Source organism: Haliaeetus albicilla, chromosome 5, assembly GCF_947461875.1.
Source record: "Haliaeetus albicilla chromosome 5, bHalAlb1.1, whole genome shotgun sequence".
NCBI lineage: Eukaryota > Metazoa > Chordata > Aves > Accipitriformes > Accipitridae > Haliaeetus > Haliaeetus albicilla.
In genome coordinates this window covers 41,967,714-41,990,726 of record NC_091487.1, presented here as the reverse complement: position 1 = coordinate 41,990,726, position 23,013 = coordinate 41,967,714, and the positions used below count along the sequence as shown (strand labels likewise).

General features: G+C 40.5%; 1 protein-coding gene across 1 annotated transcript in view; it reads right to left on the bottom strand.

The window, feature by feature from the left end:
- Positions 1–1,395: 1,395 nt before the first annotated feature.
- The window catches only part of SPTBN5 (spectrin beta, non-erythrocytic 5), a 98,706-nt gene continuing 77,088 nt past the window's right edge, over positions 1,396–23,013 (bottom strand). Inside the window, exons 49-67 of the mRNA XM_009919538.2 lie at positions 21,279–21,416; positions 20,288–20,544; positions 19,932–20,118; positions 16,769–16,981; positions 16,192–16,388; positions 15,400–15,604; positions 14,475–14,669; positions 13,199–13,354; positions 12,452–12,669; positions 10,738–10,927; positions 9,575–9,751; positions 8,589–8,693; positions 6,966–7,586; positions 5,903–5,974; positions 4,473–4,559; positions 3,974–4,065; positions 3,693–3,778; positions 3,066–3,201; positions 1,396–1,723 (exon numbers count right to left, since the gene is read on the bottom strand). Coding sequence (XP_009917840.2) covers positions 1,549–1,723; positions 3,066–3,201; positions 3,693–3,778; positions 3,974–4,065; positions 4,473–4,559; positions 5,903–5,974; positions 6,966–7,586; positions 8,589–8,693; positions 9,575–9,751; positions 10,738–10,927; positions 12,452–12,669; positions 13,199–13,354; positions 14,475–14,669; positions 15,400–15,604; positions 16,192–16,388; positions 16,769–16,981; positions 19,932–20,118; positions 20,288–20,544; positions 21,279–21,416 — 3,507 coding nt within the window. The 3' untranslated portion in view covers positions 1,396–1,548. The remainder of the gene's footprint in view (positions 1,724–3,065; positions 3,202–3,692; positions 3,779–3,973; positions 4,066–4,472; positions 4,560–5,902; positions 5,975–6,965; positions 7,587–8,588; positions 8,694–9,574; positions 9,752–10,737; positions 10,928–12,451; positions 12,670–13,198; positions 13,355–14,474; positions 14,670–15,399; positions 15,605–16,191; positions 16,389–16,768; positions 16,982–19,931; positions 20,119–20,287; positions 20,545–21,278; positions 21,417–23,013) is intronic.

Here is a 23,013-nt window from a genome sequence, read left to right as displayed (position 1 = left end):
ACGGGGTGGCAATCAGGAACATTCAGCATGGATTTACTAAGGGGAGATCAGGCTTGGACCATGTAATTGCCTTTCATTGTGAAATCACTGGGTATATGGTCATGTGGAGAAAAGCAGATGTAATATACTTCAGCTTTAGTAAGGCTTGTCCATTGTCTCCAAGACCATTCGCATTTGGAAGTTTTGGAAGTCTTGCTGGATAAAAAGACTGAAAACTGGCTGAGATGCCTTGTACAATGGCAACAATTAATGGCTTGACTTCTAGACATCAGCTGGTGAAAAATGGAGTATCCTAGGGTGTGTTGGAATGTTCATACCAAACTTTGGGAAAATATTCACTCAGAGTAGAGCAGCACTAAACAGGTCACCCAGAGAGACTGTGGAACTGCCATCCTCAGAGGGTTTTTAAGGCTTGTCTACACAAAACCATACCTGTTCTGATCTAGTGTTGATGATTATTTGGCTTTGAGTACAGCCCTCCAGAGGTCCCATCCCACCAGTTCTGTGTTTGGCCCAAGGAGCGGTATCTTTTCAAAGTCAGCGTTATACTACTTGCCAAAAAGAACAGACTGCTACTGATGTGGTCACCTGTCTTTATTGTGCTGCTGCTGCTGCATCATGCTGGGACTTTGCTGCATGCACTGTGGGGATAATTTGGTAATTTGTGTGCACCTGACACAATGTTCAGCTACAGGAATTCAGAAGAGTGAAAAAGGCCAATAGTTTAATGAGAACAAGTTGAGACTTCATACGGATAACATACTATAGGACATGTTTCTTTCCTTCCCCCATATTTCCCCCCAAAGACTATTATATAATTTCTACTCAATTTAGCTTCCCAATAGGCTCTTGTTAATCAGCCTAGTTTTTGGTCTTTCTGAGAGCAGTGGTCTGGGGACTAGACTTCCTCCTTGGTACCCTGCTTTTCCTCTCCTTTTGCACTGAGAGACTGATTGTTCATGTATTATTTTAGTTTCAGATTCCATTAAAAATGAGTAACACTGCAGGACTTTTTTTCCTGGTAACCTCATCCAGAAAGAATTGGCAAATAGCTAGGGAATTGTTGGTTAATGTGTTGTAAAAATGAAAGATTGTGGACACTACAAAACACTGTAGGAATTATATAACAGATGTTCCCTTTGAGTCTTCTGCTTCTGCAGTGTACAGGCTGCCCAGCCCTCTTAAATCTTATCCATTAATACCTGCAAAGCTACTTGCAGGTGGCTGCTGTTCACTCACATCTTGCACCTTGTGCTCTGCTCAGTGCTCACTTCACTTGAGCTGTGTGGCTTAAAGGTCCCTCTACTCTTCCATTAGGTAACTTGGAGTAGATATCACTTAGGTGATATGACGAATCACAGAGTCATCTTATACACAAAAGTATACCAGATGCAGTCCTGTTTAATTATATTTAATGGTTTTACTAGATTTAATACATAATTAAAATAAGTTCCAAGGGTAATGATTAACTTAAAACATATCAGTACATTTCCAGAGGGCTGGGTTAAGACATAATCGTTAAGTGTCTGGTGTTCATTGAGGCAAGTGTCATTTTTCTCTTCCTGCCTCTAGTAGAGATGGAAGCAGTTTTGTTTTATTACCACTTTGTTCTAGGTTTAGGGTGGTGGTGGAGGCTCGTGTCACTGTGGTCCCATCTTCCTTACAATCTCTGGAAAATTCTGCAGACTCTCTCTCCAGTTTGATTTTGAAGGAAGGTGTTCTCCTATCAACAACATGCATCACCAGAAAATCAGGTACAATCTAGAGAAGTTTAAGTTGCTCTGTATATGTAAGAACTTGTTAGGCATCTAGCACAGCAACAAAAATCTGCTAGGCAGAGGGACTAGGATTTCACATCATAGACTGTAAGATTTTTACAGACTCCAAGTGCTACAGAAATTGATTTATACTACAGGCCAAATTTCTGAATTTGGCTGTGGCTGTGTTTTCCATGTCTGTGTTTGGATTCTCAAAACAGCCTTTGAGGAAAGTATTCAAACAGTGCAACTTTAAACAACTGGTTTGGCTCCTTAAATTAGAAGGCTGGGTTCCTTTCAGACCCTGCTGGAGACAATGTTCAGAGGAAAATCCAAAGCACACGTTGTAGACTCCTGCTCTGATTCCCTCATCTGTCTCTCTCCGTTGAGCATACAGGTAACCCAGTCTTCAGATCAGATACTTTATTTTAGTAACTTTGGTGCCTATAATAGGTGATACAAGAATTCCTCTGGGTGTCCCAATTTTAAGTCATGAACCACAGACAAGATATGGCTGACTATAGTGAGGCCCGTATTTAAAAACTGGCTGTAGCACATCATAAATGGCACAAATTAATTGAGGCAGGGTCATACTCAAGAATACTGTATTTTACTGGGTTAGAATCATAGAATTGATTAGGTTGAAAAAGACATTTAAGATCACTGAGTCCAACTGTTAACCTAGCACTGTCAAGTCCATCACTAAACAATGTCCCTAAGTACCACGTCTACACGTCTTCTAAATACCTCCAGGGATGGTGACTCAACCACTTCCCTGGGCAGCCTGTTCCCATTTCACCCTTTCGGTGAAGAAATCTTTCCTAATATTCAATCTAAACCTCCCCTGGCACAACTTCAGGCCATTTCCTCTTGTTACTTGGGAGAAGAGACTGACACCTACCTCACTACAACCTCCTTTCAGGTAGTTGTAGAGAGCGATAAGGTCTCCCCTAAACCTCCTTTTCTCCAGGCTAAACAACTCCAGTTCCCTCAGCCGCTCCTCATAAGACTTGTGCTCTAGACTCTTCATGAGCTTCGTTGCTCTTCTCTGGACACGGTCCAGCACCTCAATGTCTTTCTTATAGTGAGGGGCCTAAAACTGAACACAGTATTTGAGGTGTGTCCTTACCAATGCCAAGTACAGGGGGACGATCACTTCCCTAGTCCTGGTGGCTACACTATTTCTGTGACATTAGTGACAGAGGAGCGGCACTTCTTGACCTCAGGGCAATCTCCCTTTGTAGATGACTGGAGCCTGAGCACAAACAGCACTGACGTCTGTTCAGCCTTGTGGCACAGAGCCCCTACCTCAGGAGTGAGCTTTTGCTGGTTAGTCTTTCAGTAGAGTCTCTGTCTGGAAAGTCCCACAGTCTTGTCTGGGAGGTCTCTGTGTTTGGAGCAAAAGACTGCACCATCACTGTGGAATGTGATCTGCTACTGTATCCTGCAGAGTCAAAGAACACAAATAAAAACCTTCTGAAGTAGTGTTAGAGGCAGAGTTTGCCATTTCTGGCTCCATAACAATTTTCTCTGAACATCATTGTTATAACTGTGCTCTGGCTTCCTTTCCAGTATGACACCGCCTAGCGAGTTGTCCAGAAAGAGATCTAGATTCAGAAGAAAAGCTGTTTATCAAGATCCAAAGCAACTCCTTAATAAAAGGATGTATACAGCCCTTGGGCAGGACCCCTCCCTGGGAATAACCTGATGCTGACCGCAGTACAACTGAAATGCTGCTTTGCAAGCCACCCTGGGCATTCTCGTGCCAGGTCATTACATTGCAAGGTGGCAGGTGACTTATGTACTGCTGTCTAACACAGTTAAAAAGGACAGCTCAGAATGCCCCAGACTAAGTACAACTTCTCATTCTCTTCTCTTTCTCTCACCATCACTTGCTAAAAACACAGTTCATTCTTGAAGGAAGTGAGAATGTACCTATATTATTCTGTAGTGATCGCAGCCAGTCCTCCATCAGCGTCTGAGAAGGTGCTGCGAAGAAATACTCTGCCCCATCTCTCAGCCTGTACATAAGGATAGGAGACAGTGAATTCTAGTTAGTCTTGCCTTATACTTTCCGTTCTTGTGAGTGGGGCAAGCACTGTAAGACATTTCAGTTACGCCTCCTAACAACATACAGTCTTAGGTGACTGCAGGGAAATACAACTGTACAGTTAGCTGTGTAGGCTTTTATTACTGCACTTCTCCATAAGACTTACCACAACCTGAATGCGTTCTCTTTCCTGATGTAATTTACCAGCCTCTCACATTTGGCACCAGGAATGCTGAGAGACAGGAGTGTGGATACATTCTGAAGGAGGATGAAATTAAAACAGAAAGTTGTCTGCATCTTTTCCGCTAGGATTCAATTCCATACCAACCCGCAGGCTCACTACACTCCCATACTATTTTTTTCTGCTTCTAACTTTATAACTAGGCTCACTGAATAGGAAGAACCACAGAAGAACAATGAACTATTGCATTATATCTTGAAGACAATTCTTGAATAAGATACTTCTTTTAAGGAATATGTTTGAAAATTTTGGAAAGCTTATTATTCTGTCTTATAGTTCATATCAGTTGAACAATTGTTGAATTTTCACTCAGCTGACATTTGAAAGAGAACTGATTAATCCAGCCCCAAACCAATTTTCTTTTAAATGCATTTTTACATAGGTAAACACAGAGATTATTAGAAAGATTCAAAAACCAAATTACCTTAGATGCTTCTTTTTCATCATTATAGAACTCAAGCTTTAATCCATCGAGTTTTACATAGAATGATTTCCAAGACCTTGAGCCTGGCTACATGAATAGAAATGGTAATAAAATCCAATTATTACCTATATATTTTATTGGAGCCATGAATTCTTTCATGTGCAACTTCCACAAGAAGTCAGGAGCTGCCCATATTACGATCACAGAAGCTCTCTTAGTCATGATTATCTCCTACAAAAACACAACCTGCTGTAGTTTCTGGTGTGGGTGATTCAGGAAGGGTCTCTCTGTGAGTTAGGACTGAACAAATGACATAACCTGGTGCAAGCAAGCTCTGCACCATGTTGTGGTCAGCAACATCTTTGAGAGAAGGTGAGTAATCAAAGTCATGTCTATTTTTGGCCACTAAAAGCTCCACTTTTTTCCCAGCTTGCCTGCTTTCCTTGCCTGCTAGTCACAGTCTGGTTTTAAGTGTGTGGTTTCAATCTAATGTGGCTGCTCAATTCATCTTAATTTCCTAAACTAACCCCAGTGGAATGCTACTGAACACTGTGCAAAAGTAGCTGCTATTTTCTACCCCAACAATGTACCACCGAAAGGTTAGCATACTGCCATGAGACCCTTCTGGATGAAGGATCCTATTATTTCTCTATATTCTTATTTTGTTATGCCAGTGAATCAAGCTGACAATTTGGCCATTCAGGGAAAAGGAATGAAAATGTCCTAAGGAAGATAAGTCATAGTTTTTCTTGTTTGGTAATATGTAAATTCAGCATCACAGCAGACGAAGTTCAGTGTATCCAGAAGAGAGGGAAAATAAATTTCTCTCCCAGAAGATGGAGTCCATACCAGATTCAATTTTTTAATTGAAAAAAATTAAAAGTCTTTCAAGTTAAAAGTTTCAGAGGAAATATTCTATGGGACAAACAATCCAACACAACTTGTTTACATGCAATACCTCAGCTTCATTCAGCCCTAGATTAAACAAACCACTTCTTCAAAGAGAAACAGGAACCTTAAGTCTCTTCTGGCACAGTTAGAAATGACAAGCATTGGGAGCATGGAAGTGAGGGCTTCCTCTGCCAACAAACAATCACATGCTGATACAGGGTCTTGAAGCTTGTATTTTAATTTTTTTTAAAATATTGATTTTTTTTTTTTCCCAATTCCGTTGATGTATTGAAACCTGTATTTATAATTAGGGGACACACAATTAATGTGTTCATACAGCCTAGGCTTTGGTTCATAGATCCATTAAATGTAGACAGACCCTGTTCTGCATGATTCCCATCACTTCTTCATGCATTTTAGTGGTAACTGAATTAAACCCACAGCCCTGAGCTCCTCTTCAGCAAGAACAAGTCAGACCAGATCTGTACTATAACTCAAGGAAAGATGAATTAAGGAAGAGTGATGGCATTTGTTTCTACCTGTTGTCTTCCGGGAAGGAGCTGGTCTCTCTTTTCTAGGAATCCCTCCATGTGCTGGAGATTTGCAGAAACCTGAGACACACAAGAACATTGCTGTTTAACTTTAAAATGACCCTTAAACATATGTTATAATTTCTGAAGGTCTTTCTAGATAAATTCCACACAAAGAAACTGATCTCTACTGCCTCTAGCCTTTACATTCACAGCACAGCTAGAAATCCTTTCTAGGCTGCAGTCACATCTCTGATATACTACCTAAACAAAGAGAATTCACGTCCTTCTAGAACAATTTGCTCATGGAATTTTCTCTAACATGACGTATTAATTAATTAATTTTTAAATATTATTAAATACAATTTGCAACTTAAATTGCTGTAGTTATTTATACCACACCTGCAATAATACTGAGTTAGACCAATGTATAGTGTTGTACTGGTACACTTGGGTATGTGACAAACACATTCTTCTCAAAGTGCAAGAGGGGAAGGGAACAATTTTTACCTGTCCATGAGTTAACAGTGCATTTCCTGCCAGAGTGAGCAAACAGGAGTTGCTGGGTTTAGTCTTGCACCAGGTCAGCTCTTTGGCAAGGGTGCCACTAAGTCCTGCCTCTCTCTGACTTCTAAACTCAGTGGACACTAAAGCACCACCACCTCACCTGGAGGATATGGGTAAATCAGCAGTCTTGTCTCTTTGTGAGACAGCATGTCCTGGCTCTTGTTAAGTGTTCTGCTGAGTATTCAGCAGCATGAATAACCTCTAGTTTGGGAAAGAAAAACAGAAACCAATACAGTTGTCAAGACCTAGGCTATAAAGCTGAGCAAATTAAAAATGCTTTTAAGCTATACATTGCTGCTTACGTCAACTATCTTTTTGGGAAGTGTATCAACTGCAAAGGCACATAAAATGCCTCTTTGTGTTTGGATCCATGAGTGTATCCCACTGAAATGCCCACTGTATAGTGCTCTGTGTGACTTTCATACAGAACTTCCTGCATTTCTTACTTTAACTAGAACAGGATAGCAGTTTTGTGAGGAGAGAGCCAGGAATCCCTGGAACTTACCGAAGATATATTCTCTAATCTCTCCCAAGAGGAGTTAGACAGCAGTAAATTTGGTGATTTATCTAGTGACTTTTGGCCAGGCTCAGGTGGAGTTGCCATTAGTTTTGTCTGCAGGTTGGAGAAAGAGGAGCCTCTAGCACTTTTTTCCTGAGGTGATAAAAGGCCTGTGGCATACGATTCTGACAAACTGCTGCTGCATTGCTGGTTTATGGGATTAGGAGATAAAGGAGAGCTTAAAGGACTGTGACTTTCCAAAGATGTGGCTCGTGGGCCCACCATCTTTGATGTAGGTGGAGCGATAATCTCACTGAGCCTCCTCTCAGCTTTCATTTCTGTGTTGTTGCTGCTCAGCACTTCTGGGACTCCCCCAGCAATTAATTCTTGGAATGTCGATGAAGACTTTTCAATGGGGGAGAAAATAGTTTCAAGTGGGGCCCTCCAGGACAGGCTGGGTAAGGGCACAGATGGCAGTTGTGTTGTTCTCTTTATCTCTGTCAATTTTGGTGGTGCATTCCTTTTGTCAGATGTTTTTCTTTTCAGAGAGGGAACCCGTACAACTTTGCCTTTATCCTTCTGCTCACTCTCTTCTGTGTCCACTTGTTTCAGAAGATTCTTCTCCCTCTGTAGGACAAAAGTATTACACTTTTAAAAATTACCTTCATTGCACTCATGGGTATTTACCTAAGATTTTTTTGTTCATTTTAAGCAGGAATAGTTTTTCAAATACACTCTCTCCTGGCATTGAATTTTATCGCCTCTACCTCCATTGGCATTCTTAGAATTAGCACTGAACTTAATTGCTATGTGCTGAGCCATGAATACTGATGGCAGTTAATCTCAAATACAGTGAATCCTGCCCTTGCTAAGTTCCCTAGAAGCTGAGTCTTTAATAAGCTCTAGAGAAACTATGCTTCTTTTCTGTGACACTGCTTCTTTAAGTTTGCTGTAGGAACAGTAAGTATCCAGGGGTGTTCTCACAAAAAATTTTAGAGTGGAGGACATTTGTCCCTTCATTTAGCCAATTTGCAAATCACTGAACAAAAGGCAGACTCAGCTAAGCTAATTTTTAGCCTAATGCCAAACACAAAAGCTATGTTTTGCTGGTTATGTCAGGAAAATAATTTAAAACCATTGAAACAGGATCTGAGAGGCTGACTGAATATTTTTTGGTACTTAATACAATCCATTGTAGAACTCTGATGCCAGAAGGAAAAAGGCCTATCTCTGCCTAGGTCTCCCTTTATTTTCAGCCCTTTGCTATCCTCCAGCACTGTCAGGTGGCTGCAGGTCCCTACTGAAATCCTGAATGAATCGAAATCTCTCCATCTGTGTAGCATCACCCTGTTTCTCACACAGCAATGTGCACTACACACCCTTTTTGCTGCTTCTGGCAGAAGAAAGCTTCCACTTCTCCTCTAGAGCTTTTGCAAGCTAGCTGGACTCTTTTGGTCTACATACAGGTCTCATTCTCAGCTGCTCTATCTGCAGTCTCTCAGCTTTGGTCACTCATTTACTCCACCTCAGCACAGGAGTTCTTTCTTCTATGGAGTGACTGAGGCCCAAACATTCAAGGATCCTCATCATCCTGTTTCATACACAGCTCATCAACCTTCTACTTCTCACCTTAGTTTTCCTGCTGAGCTGAGCAAATTTCTCCTCCTGAGCTGCAAGCATCTTCTCAAAATCACGATGTTTCTTCAGTAATTCCTCTACTTCAGACACTGAATCCTGAATGGAAAAATTATCAGATATGGAAGTCCAAAATCAGGTCTATCGGAAGCGATTATACCTAAGATTTTCATCCCATTCTATTTAGCCAAATGATGATTCTGAAATTTTTGTAATTAAATGTCTAAACCCCTGGTAGTGTGTGAAAAATCTTAATTTACACTTAAAAAGAAGGTCTGTACCTTGCAGTCTGTCTGCTGTACATGAAAAAAAGCTCAAATAACAACCTTCTTTTTTCTGCGAAGCCATGTGGTACCCATGGCTTCCAACAATAACTGTTTACATACAGATTAAGTACTTGGATTCCAGCATATGCCAGCCACAGAGTTTATTCCTGCCCTACAACACATGCATCTTAAATCTGTCTTGCTCTCGGCTTAGTTTTCAATACCTGGGTTTATTTTGTTTTCCCATCTTATAAACTATCAGAAGACAGTCAACAATGAGAAAAAACCAAACCTATGGATGCTGGTGTTTAAATAGGGATTTACAAGCTAGCTATCAAGCCATCTGTGCAAAACATTCTACCACGCAACACGAAGAGGGGAAAAACCCTTTTTCCTTTCAAAACAGGCTCTCAGCATGACAGGGAAGATTGAACCCTCTGTGAGTTATCTTATTTATGTGAAAAAATGGTCTGGAATTCTCCCCAGTCTTCTACCACCCCCTGGAAGCCACCACCTCCTGGAGCCCATCACCATGTAAAATGCAGCAACTGCCTGGGCTTACTTCTGTAAGAGGTCAGAGCTCTTGCCCTTTGTAATCTCAAGGGTGCATTACTGTTTAGGTTGTGATTAACTTCAGGCCTGAGCTGATACATGCTCCAAGCACTCTGTATATGCTAAGAGGCATCTCAATGGTGTTGTGCTGTCTTTACTCACCCCATAGCTAGGATCTGAAAGAAAGCTTTCCTTGGCAGCCAGCCATGCTTCTGCTTGTTCTAGCTCTCTGCGGAGCAATTGAATCTCCCAGTTTTCTTCATATAACTCTTTCCTCATGTCCCAGCTCTCCTTTACCTTCTTCATCAGCTCTGACAGCTCTAACAGTTTTTCTTCAATCTAGGAAAATAACATTTGCAATGCCAGGAGGTGAAAAATCTAATCAGACTTTCATGTGACAGCCAACTAGCATGTAATCTGCCCTCATGATCCAGAAAATGACCTCTAGATAACTTTGTGGTGTTAACGTAGTTTAGAAAAGACGCCTGAGTCCTCATTTTTTTTCCTTGAATTCATTTAGCCTGTATGTTGTATAGCTATATATTATAATTGTATGCATATTCCACATACTGTATGACCAATATTCTGCCATATGCTTTCCCATGATGAAACTTTATACCAAGGCAATTTGTGTTATAGAACTAGTGAGAACCAGAAGATTCAACAAATAATACATCCATTTATGGCAAGGCAACAATGGAGAGCCTTAAACTGCGGAAAGTTCTCTACTTCTTTCTACAACAGAAGTAATGTAATCTTGGATAAATTCTGAAGACGCTTTTGACAATGTGATCGCTGGATCTACAGACAGTATCAAGACAAGGTTGGGACCACTGCAAAGGTCAAAGTCTAAACGTACCTAGATAACAAGATCACAGAAATTTTAACATTCTTGCCCCTTTGCTCTGTAACATCTCTGAAGAATTACTTTTCTTCTGGTGTGCTCAGGGACATCAGTCCATCCTATAGTCGATTGCATTGTGATGTATTTTATCCTAGGTCTTGTGTAGTCAAATGCTAACTTCTCATTTATGTGGTGCATCTTTTCTACGGAGTAGTGATACCTCTCTACCCCCCACATAGCCATCATCAGTCCAGTGATTATTCTTTTGTGGACAGCTTCAAAATCAGTTTCTAGAGGAGTAAGAACTTCAAAAGGTGTTTTCTTTTTCTACACATCACATAAAGTCTGCAGGTTTTAATAATAGAGAACCCGATTGTCCTGTTTAGTTCTGTTTTGGAAGAGAGACAAAGCTGCAACTCCTGCCTGTTTGATGTCGTCTTTGTTCACTCTTGTTTGTAAAATATTTAACTCATCAACACACCTCCACAGACATGAAGTGTCTGTTCTTCATCAGGTCACCTCCTGCCCGCTGCATTTCTTCATATTTTAGCCACTGCTTCTCTATCTCACGCTTGTATTCCTCATGACGCTTGATAAGCAGTTCAGCTCCCAGGACATCATTTGCCAGTTCCTCAGATATCACTAGTGCATGCATCTCATTGGCCCAGGCCCTAAAGAATAGAGTCAAAAGGGTAAAAAGGGAAGGAATCTGAATCTGTTGGATGCTCAGGAATGCACACATCTCGTGGCTGTGGATACATGTATACAGACTTCTGTTTGCTTATGAAAGATATGAATATAAAAACACATTCATGAAGGTTCACTCACGCATCTATGGATTTTTGTAACCTGATACAATATTCCCAGTGCTGTTTCAATAGCCTGTTAGAAAGGCAGCTGCATCATCTATACATACTGAAGCACTGCACATTCTAATCCTCAGATGGAACTGGAACTGCAAATGCCTAGGCTGCACACATTCGCAGTACTTTTATACATGGTACAGGGACACAGAGACTTTCAGATGTCCATCTAACCTTATCACCATGCATGAAAGTACTTCATATGCATACAGAGCACTCATGCAAAGAAGCATATTGACAGACACTTTTTAAAGGAAAGTCTTCTACTCCATGAGCCTCAACTGGCATAAACCAATGCATCTTGATTTACCTGAGCTCAGGATCTATCCCTTAGCATAGTAACTGTCCAACAGTCAGTGGTAACCACTTCACTGTCTTTGTATTTCTACCCCTGTCATGGACTAACTCTTTGATTAACTACACTGAATTTAAAATGTCCATACTTCTGTGAGAAATACTGTTTAAAAAACACAATTTCCATTAAAAATGTATCAATTTTGATGAAAATGACATTAAAATGACAAAATATAGTATTTTAATGTTGCTCTGCCACTTTGAGTATAGCATATTTCCATTAGTTATTTCAATTTTTACATTAGACCTCTGCTAATAGATATTTGGGCATGATTGATTTAAACAAAATGAGACGTTTAGGTCAACATACCTTTTTAAAAAAATATGTTTTGTAGATGGTTTAAACACTCAGCATTTTGTTCTAATTCAGATTAAAAAAGGAAAAAAAAAATCATGGCATTTCCCAGCAATTTAATTCTTCCAAAAAACTGACCCCTAATAAGAATGGGCAGAAGAGTGTGTGCATATGGGCAATGGCATTAAATACATGTGTGCAAAACACTTTCAGCACTTGAGCAAGTGCTAACCTATTCTAGAAGGTTATCTTTAATGTAGTTGCTTTGACTCTGAGAGAAATGGGCACTAGTGTCTGTACAGGTGTACAAATTACTTGACTATCTAGCAGAGACTCCCCCATCTTCCTACAGAATCAACAGTATTTTCAATTGGAATGGTCAGACTACCAAATCTATCCAGAGTGACTGAATACTCCAAGACCGTCTAAGAAATAGTCTAAAAAATGTGGGTGTGTCATGGATACTGTGCTGAGGTGGAGTGCCATGGTCACCTCTAATGTGTGGTAAATTCTGTGAAGTGCTGTTGAGAAGATGCCATGTATTATTATTCAAAGAGATTTGCGAGCAAGCTGCAGAGCACCTGGGACAGGAGTAAAATAACTAACAGGTGTAATTTAGAAAATCCTATATGGGAAAGACAATAAATAAGGCCCACTGACAAACTCAGGGGGCCAACACATACATCAACTCCCTGCAGTCATTGAAGTAGAGCTGGACTTGTTCTGCCTGGCTTAGTCTTGCCTTCCTCTCCAGAAACTTCTTGTCCAGGTTTTCCCAGCACTCATCCACATCTGTGAGTCTCTCCATGATGTTTTCTTTGACTTGAGGGTATGTGCGGCTGAGATGCCAAGCCTCTCCCCGAATCCGTTCCAGCTCTTTCATGATGGCTCCTAGATCTCTCTGGAACAGAGACAGAATAGGTTGTAAGACCAAGTCACTACTTACATCTATCAAAAGCAGATTTTAAAGGTAGTGCATATCTTTTCTAGCCACTGGCTGCAGAGAGGCTGGAAATATGACTCTGTCAAGGCTTTTCCTCTCAGTTTCCTCCTAATACCTCTTAACATTCATCATCAAGCATCAAAGAAGCTTCTTTAGATGTGAGACACTGATTATTTTGATAAGTGTGGAGCTGAAGTCTCTTGTAGTTCAGATGACACCTTTGAAATTATAATAACACTTCGGAATACATTTTAGAAGAGAAGCTCATCCTTAGAAGCAAAACCATTAATAATATATCACAATGTTAAAAACAGGAGGAAAAGGCTGCCTTCTGTGAAGGACAAAGAATATTTCAGGGTGCAATAAATTTATCTTTTGCTGGCCTGCAAACAAGGCACTTGAGAGGATTCCAAATCAAGCATCAGTCTCCTTTTTTTTTTTTTCCATTTATGCTTTTCTGCCACTGCTTCATGACAGATCCTCTTACCTCTACTCCCTCAAGCTGGCTGAGAAGTGTTTGTACACCTGGAAGATCATAGCCATAATCTTCTATATCCACCACTGCCTCTTTCTCCTGCATCCAGCCCTTTACTTCATCCACATCATGATCGTACTGGTGAACTTGATGGGCTGCTCTTAGATTCTGGAGTAAAGAAACAATTTAATGGTAATACTATCATGTCTGCAGAACAAAAAAAGGCAACCCTGATATGTCCTAATGCAGTACAGACTGAACAAGAATGGGAGTGAAATACCTTCCCAATTAAGTCACCTGAAAGTGAGGTGTTCAAGCTAACCATTTCCCCAAGTTCTCTTTGTCAATGGAAAGAAACAGATGTCTCAAAGAGCAATTTATCTCCACATAAGAAGAATGATCAAGATAGAGAGCACGACTTGCCCTCTAAAGGTAGCTCGCTCGACCACAGAAAGTGTCCTAAAAAACTTGCTTGGAGTAGAGGCCTACACTGCAAACAGTGAAAATAAGAGGAGTTAAGTGAAAATTAAGTTTTCTGAAATGAGAGGATTAAAAAATGTTCTAATACTATTTTACATTCAAACTATATATTAACAATTGTCATACATTTACTGCTGCTAACAGACAATAGTGGGCTTGAGCTACTTCATAAGCAAAATGTATATGTAACGGTAGTAAAAGAAAGAGTTGAGGATATCTGACATTTTACATTCTCCTTAAAGCAAACAAAAATGTTGAGTTCTATATGTCCTCTCTGCTTTTCCAAACACATCTGTGACTGCAGTTTCATGAGATGGGGTGAGCTAATTTAACAGCTAACTGCTGCCAAAAGGTAGGGGATTTGTCTCTGTGTCCTCTATCACCTTCTCTCCCATAACCCTTCTTTGACTTCAAGTAACTAACTCAGCAAAGAAATCTGGAGAGTTTTCATCTTGTTTAATGAGCTGAAGTAGTTCAATAAAGAGTCCAACAAGTGCCAGAGCTGGCCTCCTGTTAGTGGTGGTAAACTGTTAGATTGGCTTAGTTTTTCAAGAAACCAGAGCTAGCAGTGAATTAAGGAAAACAGAATTACTCTAGGCTGATAAATATCTTTCAAGTATAAGCCTTGCCAGGAACAGTAGGGTAAGCAGTGGCTATAAAGGGAAATAGATCAAGAAAGAATGGAACAGAATACACCCATTGCTCTTATAAACCTTGTGTTCCAACATGAGCAATGCACTGGTTTGGGAAAGGAAAACATGGAAAACTGCAGGGAATTCAGTGCTCCAGTTTTTCATGTATTTCTTACCTCTGTCCTTGCATGGATGGCATGGCATAGTTTCTCCCATGTCTCATTGATTTGCTTTGTTCTCTTCTGGATAATGTCCATCTTGCTGTGGCCATCCCTCTCTAGTTTAGATGCCAACTCATTTAAGAAGACAACTTTGGAATGTCCCAGAGGTTTCACCTCATTTACAAAATCTTTAAACTTTTTCTCCAGCACCTATGGGATAAATGGGGACACAGACTTAGATATAAGAATTTCTGCCTACCTCTATGAGAGAGGCAGAATGAATCACTTTCTCTGTACTGTATAACACAAAAGCTATGTATTGCAGTCTACAAGTGCAAATCACTTGATAAACCCAGATGATCTGGAGTCAGAAAGCGGCATCTATTTTCTTGATCATTTAACATCTTATGCCACAGAGAAAAATCACCCACATCCTGACAGACAGATGCCGCCCAGATCAAAAGCTAAGAAACATAACTGGTAGGCTGTCCACATATGCAGCGGTTGTTGAGTGGACACTAGGAATTATACGTCTCTGCACTGTGTGCCCTGAGGAGAATTTTATCCTTGAAATCAGCAGCCAGAGGTGTGAACGCTGCATCACAGTGGTTTCCACTGAAATTGTTACAAGACCATGGCCTGGTCACATCAAAATTTTTAGGCCCTGTCAAATTTATAATCAGGGTCAGCAGCGCCAGGTGTGCTGACATCACCTCATCCCAAGAAAGAGCTAACTTTCTGATGCACCTATTTTTTCTGTCAGAGGATGCTACCTCAGAGAGCCCTATATAAGCAGACAGAAACCAGTACGAGTTCTTGCTGCAGAGATTAACTTAGTTTTTGTTGACTATAACATACTTCACTGTCAGCAGCTACACTTGCAGCAAATACATTCCTGCTTTGCCACACAATACATACGATACCTTTCATTTTCTTTTACCTCAACATCATCTAAGTCCTGCCCATAGTCATCGGACTCTGCTACAGACTGTTTACTGGAAAGCCATGCATCCACCAGCTGGAATTCTCTTTCAAACTGATAGAGCTGGAATTGTTCTTGCAGGCGTTTTCTCTGGGTCTCAGCCTTCCGTAGGAGAGACTGATAGTCTGCTAGGATCCCCTGGAGCTTTGAAAGTATGGCTGGACTGCAAAGAACAAGAATCAGAAGGTATGTCTTTGTTTTACTGTTCTTTTTGAACATTGTCTTTTCTGACAGGTTGAATTTGCAACACCTTCAAAATACAGAATAAGCCAGACATCATGGAGTGAGTTATGCCAAGCCGTTAAAACCAGCTAGTTCAGGAAATTAAAGTATCTCATATGAATGGCTGCTCTTTCCCCTTCCTCCTCCCCAGATATAAAAGCAAACTGGTAATGAAAAACAGTGAACTGTCAAGACTGTCTGTTTCCTTTCCCAAGCACATTGTTTTTTGAAGCTTTATGGTAAATGAGAACTAGGTGACAGTTCCTGGGAACAGACAATGGACAAAGAAGCTGATCTGCACTAATTGGCCTGTTGTTAACAAACAAGTCTCATGAAAACATTAAAAAAATCATCAAGCTTTTGGGCGGTTGAGTGTGTGTGACGTTGGTGAAGGAAGGATTGATGTCCCTTGCAGTCATATTTCTGAATGAGCCATCAAACATCTACTGAAGGTTGAACGTTTCTGTATTTGCCTTCTCTGGGAATTTCTGTTAGACCTGGAGCAGAAACCTGTTTTCACTTTCCTACCTCTCTGGGCTGTCTTTGTTTATTAAGCTGGCACCTGTCTCCTGTACTTTCTCGATCCGGGGCCTGAAACCATCCATGTCCAACTTGGTAGCTTCAAGTTTACGAAGTAAAGCTTGCGTGGATTCTTCATTCTTCCCATAATCAGAGGTCTCCAGAATGAAGCTCCTCTCTGCCAGCCATGCCTCCACCTCCAGTAGCTGTATAAAATACAAGGATGAGCCTGAATGCAGCTGTGATTTAGGTCAAGACAAAACTGGAAAGCAGTGGTGCCCAAAGAGACACATCAGTGAAATCACAGAGCAGCTTAGGTGCCTTCCTGTAACGCAGTCTAGCAGATACTATTCAAAAAACATGTGTACCCTGAACCCAGTAATTATGTTTACATGTTTATCCCTCACTGCAGTTAGTTGGAAAAGTAACTGTTATTTCCTCACCGCATCCATATTTACCAGATATGAAAAATCAGGACGGTATGAATTCTGCTCCTATCTCAGCACTTGCATCCATTCAACAATATAGGTATAGATTCTTTTAAGCAAAGAAAGACCAAAATAAATCTCTTAGGAACCATCTTTACCTCATTCAGGAACAGATGGGACTCATATGACTGCATAAGCCGCTGTCTCCTCTCTTGAGCCTCTGCCTTCAAGGTTTCTACAGAAGTCTCAAGCTCCTTCAGCTGCTCCATAATCTTGCGAGAGGCTGAGTGGCCTCCCCTCACCAGTTTCTGCCCTGTACTGAGCACTGCTTTGGTCAAAGCATCCCGACTGCTTATCTCATTCTCCAAATTCTGGAAAGAGTAAAGAGTGAAATGACAGGCCAAAAATAAAAGCTATGGAGATTTTTATACCAGATAGCGTAGTCATGTAACTCCATTATAAATTTGTTTTCTATACACAAAGATGTGTCAGAGATGCAAAGTCTGAGTGAATGCTCAAAGTGGTGTGGAGGAATTTTTGGGGGTGAAGGAGTGATTATAGAAATCAAATATAGCCATGAAGATTGGACCTTGGTGTGTATTCACCTCAGAGTGTGGAGGGAAGAGGTTCTAACCACAAACCTCTTATCTGTAGATTCCACTGAAATATAGCCACTTCCACCCCATTACATGGTGTTTCTTGAATTAAAATGTGTATAGAGAAGAACAATCAATTTACCTGCTCATCAATATTTATCACTTGCCAATACCTTTGTAGAAGATGCAGCTTTGCATAACAGCCATTGCAAATGCTGTGGGTACACATACTACCAGGCAGCCAAGAGGACAAGGAGAGAAGAAAACTACCTGAAACAGTTCTCAAAGACTTTACTTGAAATTAATTTTTAAAGATGGGTAGATCTTAAAACCATATGCATACCTCCATATACCCCCTCATATGATATTTGCCTGGGTGGGCAAGGACCATGCTGTCAATTTGTCTGTAGGCAGATGTGCATTCCACAGCTAACTATGCCTGAGCACCTTGAGCACAATTTTACAATTGTTCTGTTTATTTTCACAGCTATGAAACACGCAGTTCCAGAATTAAACTGCAGTGCTCAGTTAAGGTAGAAGAGACACCCTCTCTGAGGAGGGGAGCTGCTTTTTCAACTTAAGTATCAGACTTGGCTGGAAAAGAACTCCGATTCTAATCTTGCCTTTAACTTCCCCCTATTAATTTCAAGACAGCCACTATGTTGTTGAAAATTGACACCATATCTGACCCCAGCAGAATGGAATCCAGTGGCAAAGATTATAAAACATCTTGTACTGTCTATTAATAATAAGCTAGCAGCATGAAGAACAACTTTGCAGTTGAACATTTAGGAACATGTATTCACAGTACTTCATTTATAAACACAGGAATTTAAAAAAAAAGAGGAGTGAGTAAGGGAGTGAAACTGTTCCAAGCCAAGCAGCTGTGTGTACGCATATTATATTTGTGTATAAATATAGTTTTGGAAGACAGGGGTTTTTTGGGTTTTATTTTGGTTTTTTTTTCTTTAAGGTTGATACATTTCACGCACAATCTCTTTTTTGGTAACAAACCAAGGACCAAAGTTTGCAAATCTGGCTCATTAAGACAAACAACAGAGGGTGGAACTAACAGCAGATTTAATTCTTGACTGTTATGTTACCTCTGACATTTGTTTGCCTGTAAGCCAACATTAAAAAAAAAAAAGTGTAGAGACTCTAGCTAAAAAAGATTGAGAATTCAAAGCTTATATTTTAATCCTGCTTCCAGGAGAATAAGAAGCAAAATGGCGGGAAAAATTGGTATTTTATTATGCACTGGTGTTATGGTCTGTATCTCCCATTCTCACAGTTCACTGAAATATTTTGAGACCTGTCCAATTAACACAAAGATAATTGTAGCCTAAAGCAGTATGTCCCCTGTTCCTTCAGTTATCCCAAATATTGTCTCAGATTAATTCAGCTCAGGAATTCCTTTCTTCTGTGAACTTAATTACTTCCCTACCATGTCAATCAGCTCATAATTTTTAGGAGTAATTGCACACATAACAACATTTATACTTTTAATCATGATGAAACAAGTTTTTTGTTCTTACTGTCTAATCTCAAAGTCAACAACTGCATCTTGCTTAAATACAGAATTTTTACAATAAGAGAATTGCACAGAATACTAAGAAGGTACAAACTATTCAGGATATACCCATGGGTCTTACTCAGGAATATTCTGGAAGATGCATTTAAAAACATTTTATAATTCTTCATTAAATTGTGAGTACACCTAGGATAAATCAACTTTTTAAGAGACTTCATCCCTGTCCTAGTATGTCACCTGTAGCAGTCTTGACTTTTTATCCTGGGGACATTTCAAATTTTTTGTAAGTTCGGACTTTTATTTGTAGACATGCAGATTGCACCAAATGCTTGGGCCTTCCTTCTCTGTATGCATATATATCTCACACACTCCCACTTTATAAGATCTTCTGTCTTTCCCAGCCCTATTGCAGATTGCATAGATTTTCCCCAGAGGCACTTGACCTGGCACTTAAATGGGCTGTCATTTGCTAACATTAAATACCAATAGCCGGAAACTTTTAGCAGGTTTTTTTTTTTCTTCCACCGTGTGTTTGCTCCTTATTAAAAAACAATTAGGAAGGCAGCTGCTGTTTTATTGGTATTTGAGATGACAGTGTTCCAGGCACTGCTTTCTTTGATGGCCCATCTGAACCTTGTGAAACAATTCAACAGCTATCTTGAAAGCTACCACTGGAATGAAGGTCAGATAAGGATCATCATACTATCCTGTTAACTCCCTCCCTCCAGAGCAGAAAGAGTTTTGGGGAAAGAGGTTTTCCTGAGAGCTCAGCCTGAGACATCTGAGCAATGAGCTTGCTTGGATGTACTTATTGAGTTTCAAAGTATATTTGTTAGGGCATCTGTTGCCCAAGGAAGCTATGACAGCATGCACAACATTTTGTAAAATCTATTTTGTACTGCAAAGGCCAGGTTTCAAACTCAGTTCACAGAAAGAGCCAATGTGTCTGCAGAAAAGCATATGGTGTGGTACCTACACCACTGCAATGATAAGCAGCATGGAATCCCACATGTTGCCAAGTCATGGACATATCCTTCAAAAAGTGTCATTATTATAGGAAAAGGATAAGAGTAATCCCTGGCATCATGACTCCTGTTAGCCAAAGCACAGCAGATGAAGTTTGGCTGAGGCAAATTGAATTCCATGTTCTCTCTTTGATTCTAAAGACCGACAATGGTTCTCACATGACTTTACCTGGTGCTTTTCTTGTAGACTTTGAACAGTTGCCAGGGATTGGCCATAATCCCTGGAGGAAGCCATGGGGAGCTTCTCACGAACCCAGGCCAACTCCTCATCAACATCTCGGAAGAACTGGTACTGAAGTCTGCTTGCCTCCAGACTCCCACGTCTCTCCTGCAGAGGATCACGTAGGCTTTTGTATCTGCAGGTTTTAAAGGGAACCCAATAAGGACCACAGATTAATAAGGAATGAATGCAAAATGTTCTTTTTAGAATGATGCAGAGAAGAAAAGAAAAAAAATATGCAGGGAAGAAAAAGGCTGATAAAAGTAGGAAAAAGATGGCAGGAGGCAGGCCAGGCACTCACACACCTCTGCACGACTTGATCCACTCTCTCTTCTAGTTCATCAGCAAGGAAATGTTTCTCCTTCTGGAATTGCTGAGCTGTGACCACAAGCTCTTGCAGCCGGTCCCTATGGCCAGCAATATCTTCCTCCAGTTCCTCTTGTTTCTTCAGATGACTGTTCAAAACCACCAGATCGTTGTTACTATATGGTGCTTTCAACTCATTTTCCACATCTTCCAACCATTTCTCCATATCCTCTACACTTCGCTGAAAATGAAGGCCCTGAGGACAAGCGAGAAGAAAAGGTCATTCAAACCTTTAGGACAGACAATATGATATAAAAATTTTGGCCAGTTTCAGTAGGAATTACACACAAACATGCAGAAGCTTCCCACTGCTCAGTGAACTTTTCCCAGATATGATGGTTGTCCAGATGAAGAAGAGAATTCAGTCAGAGTGAACGTAAGAACAGATGCAGAGAACATCAAGAACTAATCTTACTTGTGTTGCACAAATACAAATGAGGGACACAGTACCTTAAAAGGAAGCCATTTAAAAGGAGAGCTCTATTTTATACCCATAGAGTCTCTGATAGCCCATGCAAAACTCATAGTCATGAGAAGTCATGTGCCTGGAGCTGAAAGTATGAAAAGAAGCCATGGGCTTCTTTCTCAATGTGTTGTAGAAAAGATGCCATAGGGACAGATGCAGAGAGTTGACATATATGAGTGAACACATTTTCCCTCAGTATCCCTCTCTGGAATCCTAATCTAAACCAGCAGCAGAAAGCAGAAGGGAACACAGCCTACAAATCCTTCTCCCTTCATAGGGATCTCCAATTCTGCCGCTGATTCCATTCAATCAATCCACACTTATTAGTTTCTTTGCTCTAATGGTCTTGAGGAATCAGGTCTGATTGTATCAAGTGACACACTCGTAGATGAGACCTGTAGCAAGGCAGCCATGCTATCTCTGGAAATGACACCAAGTCCCAACCACTGGCATCCCTGTATTACCTTGTAAGCATCCTGCAGCTTGGCCTGTTTATCCTGGCAACTTGCTAGCAGTTCCTCCCATAGCTCTTCCATTTCTTGTAGTCTAGACTGAACGGCTTCAGGGGCATAGTGCCTCTCACGGAGCATCTTTTCCCCTTCCTGTAGCAGAGAGAACAGTCAAAGTTTTCTTCCTTTGCTGAATGCAGCAGAATATATCACTTTTGTCTCCATAAATAAAGTCTACTGGCACTGCTCTGTAAAGGGCAGGCCATAGCCATCACTTCCTGACGTAACAGTTAAAGGCTGCAGAGACAAAGAAAAAAGAGATAAAGGCAAAATACTTATTGAAACTAGGGCAGAGACTGATTTTCCTGTTTTTCTGGCCTCTAAAATTATTTTAAATGCTAGAAGACAATACTAGAAGACAAAGAGTAAAGAGAATCTTCATTACACAACAGCTACATTGCCTAAAAGCTGGCAGGGAGCCTAGTTTGCAAGCACTCAGTTTTTTCTGTGATGTCTCACATTCTATGATCACTGTTTGAAATTGCCCAGCCACCTGTCCTTTTTTATTCACTTCCTTGAATGTTAAGCGAGAACTCTCTCATAGAAGTGAACCACTGTATGAGATAATAAACCCTCTTTTAACCATGTACCATTGTACCACTATATTATGTAATAAAAGTCTATCTGCATTTCTAAACCTTGAGCTGCAGATGCTTAACAGGTTGGCAGAAAAACAGGTAGAGGGGGCACAGCAAGACCTCCATCAGGTAGAAGAGTCTGTAGGTATATCCTTAAGCTGGGACCAAATTTGGTTTAGAAAGCTAAACTGAGCTGTTTCTACATTTTGGAATAGGGAAGAGGAGGCACAGCAAGAAAAAGAAGCTATACCAGGGCATCAGATGTTAATTTTCTTCTAAAAAGCAACTGCTAAGGCTATTTCCAACAAAAAAGACAGGACATCAAGAAATTGTGAGAAAGAGATTGTGCAAACAACTCTTTAAAAACAGATTAGTTTAGAGAGAATTGTAACTCCACCCTTTAACACCCTCTGCTATGTCTGCACACAGGGGACTTAAAAGTTTAAAAAAAAAAAAGAAAGAAAAGGGTTCTACAATACTGGATGCGAGTGAGTCTGAGGAGGGAATCTACCTTTAACGCTTAGTTATCTATTGCAAAATACAGCTAGTAAGCACTGTGCTGAAAATAAGGTTATTAAACATGTAACAGTCTGTCCTTCCAAACTCATCATCTGATCACAGCTTCTGCCAAGTATCTGACAAAGCTTGTCAGACTTCCCTCATATCTCTCCTACTAGCATGTCTCTGCGAATGCAACACTTGAAAACTCTTCTTGATCCTTTTTGTTGGATAAATCTTATTTGACTTTTGAAGTTGTGCATCCAATCAGCTAGGTGCCCTGCTGGAAATAAACAGGTGTACCTCTAAAGCAGCATCACCCCAGAGAGAAGTCCCTGAAGTCAGTGGATTGAGTCTTTCATTGAAAGCACCCATCTCTTTCCATTACATTCACAGTGAATATAGATAGTAAGTTCACACTACACAATAAAAAAGAAGTTGAAAGAAACTGATCGACAAAGTTCTTGATGGATTAAAAGACTAAGCTTCCCAGTCCCCTCAGAGACAATGTGAATGATGTCAGTGAGGGGACAGTGATCCCCCCTCGCTTGTTTGAGATCACTGTAACTCAGACTGTCTGCAGAGTCTTCCATGCCAGTTGTCCACCCTTGCCA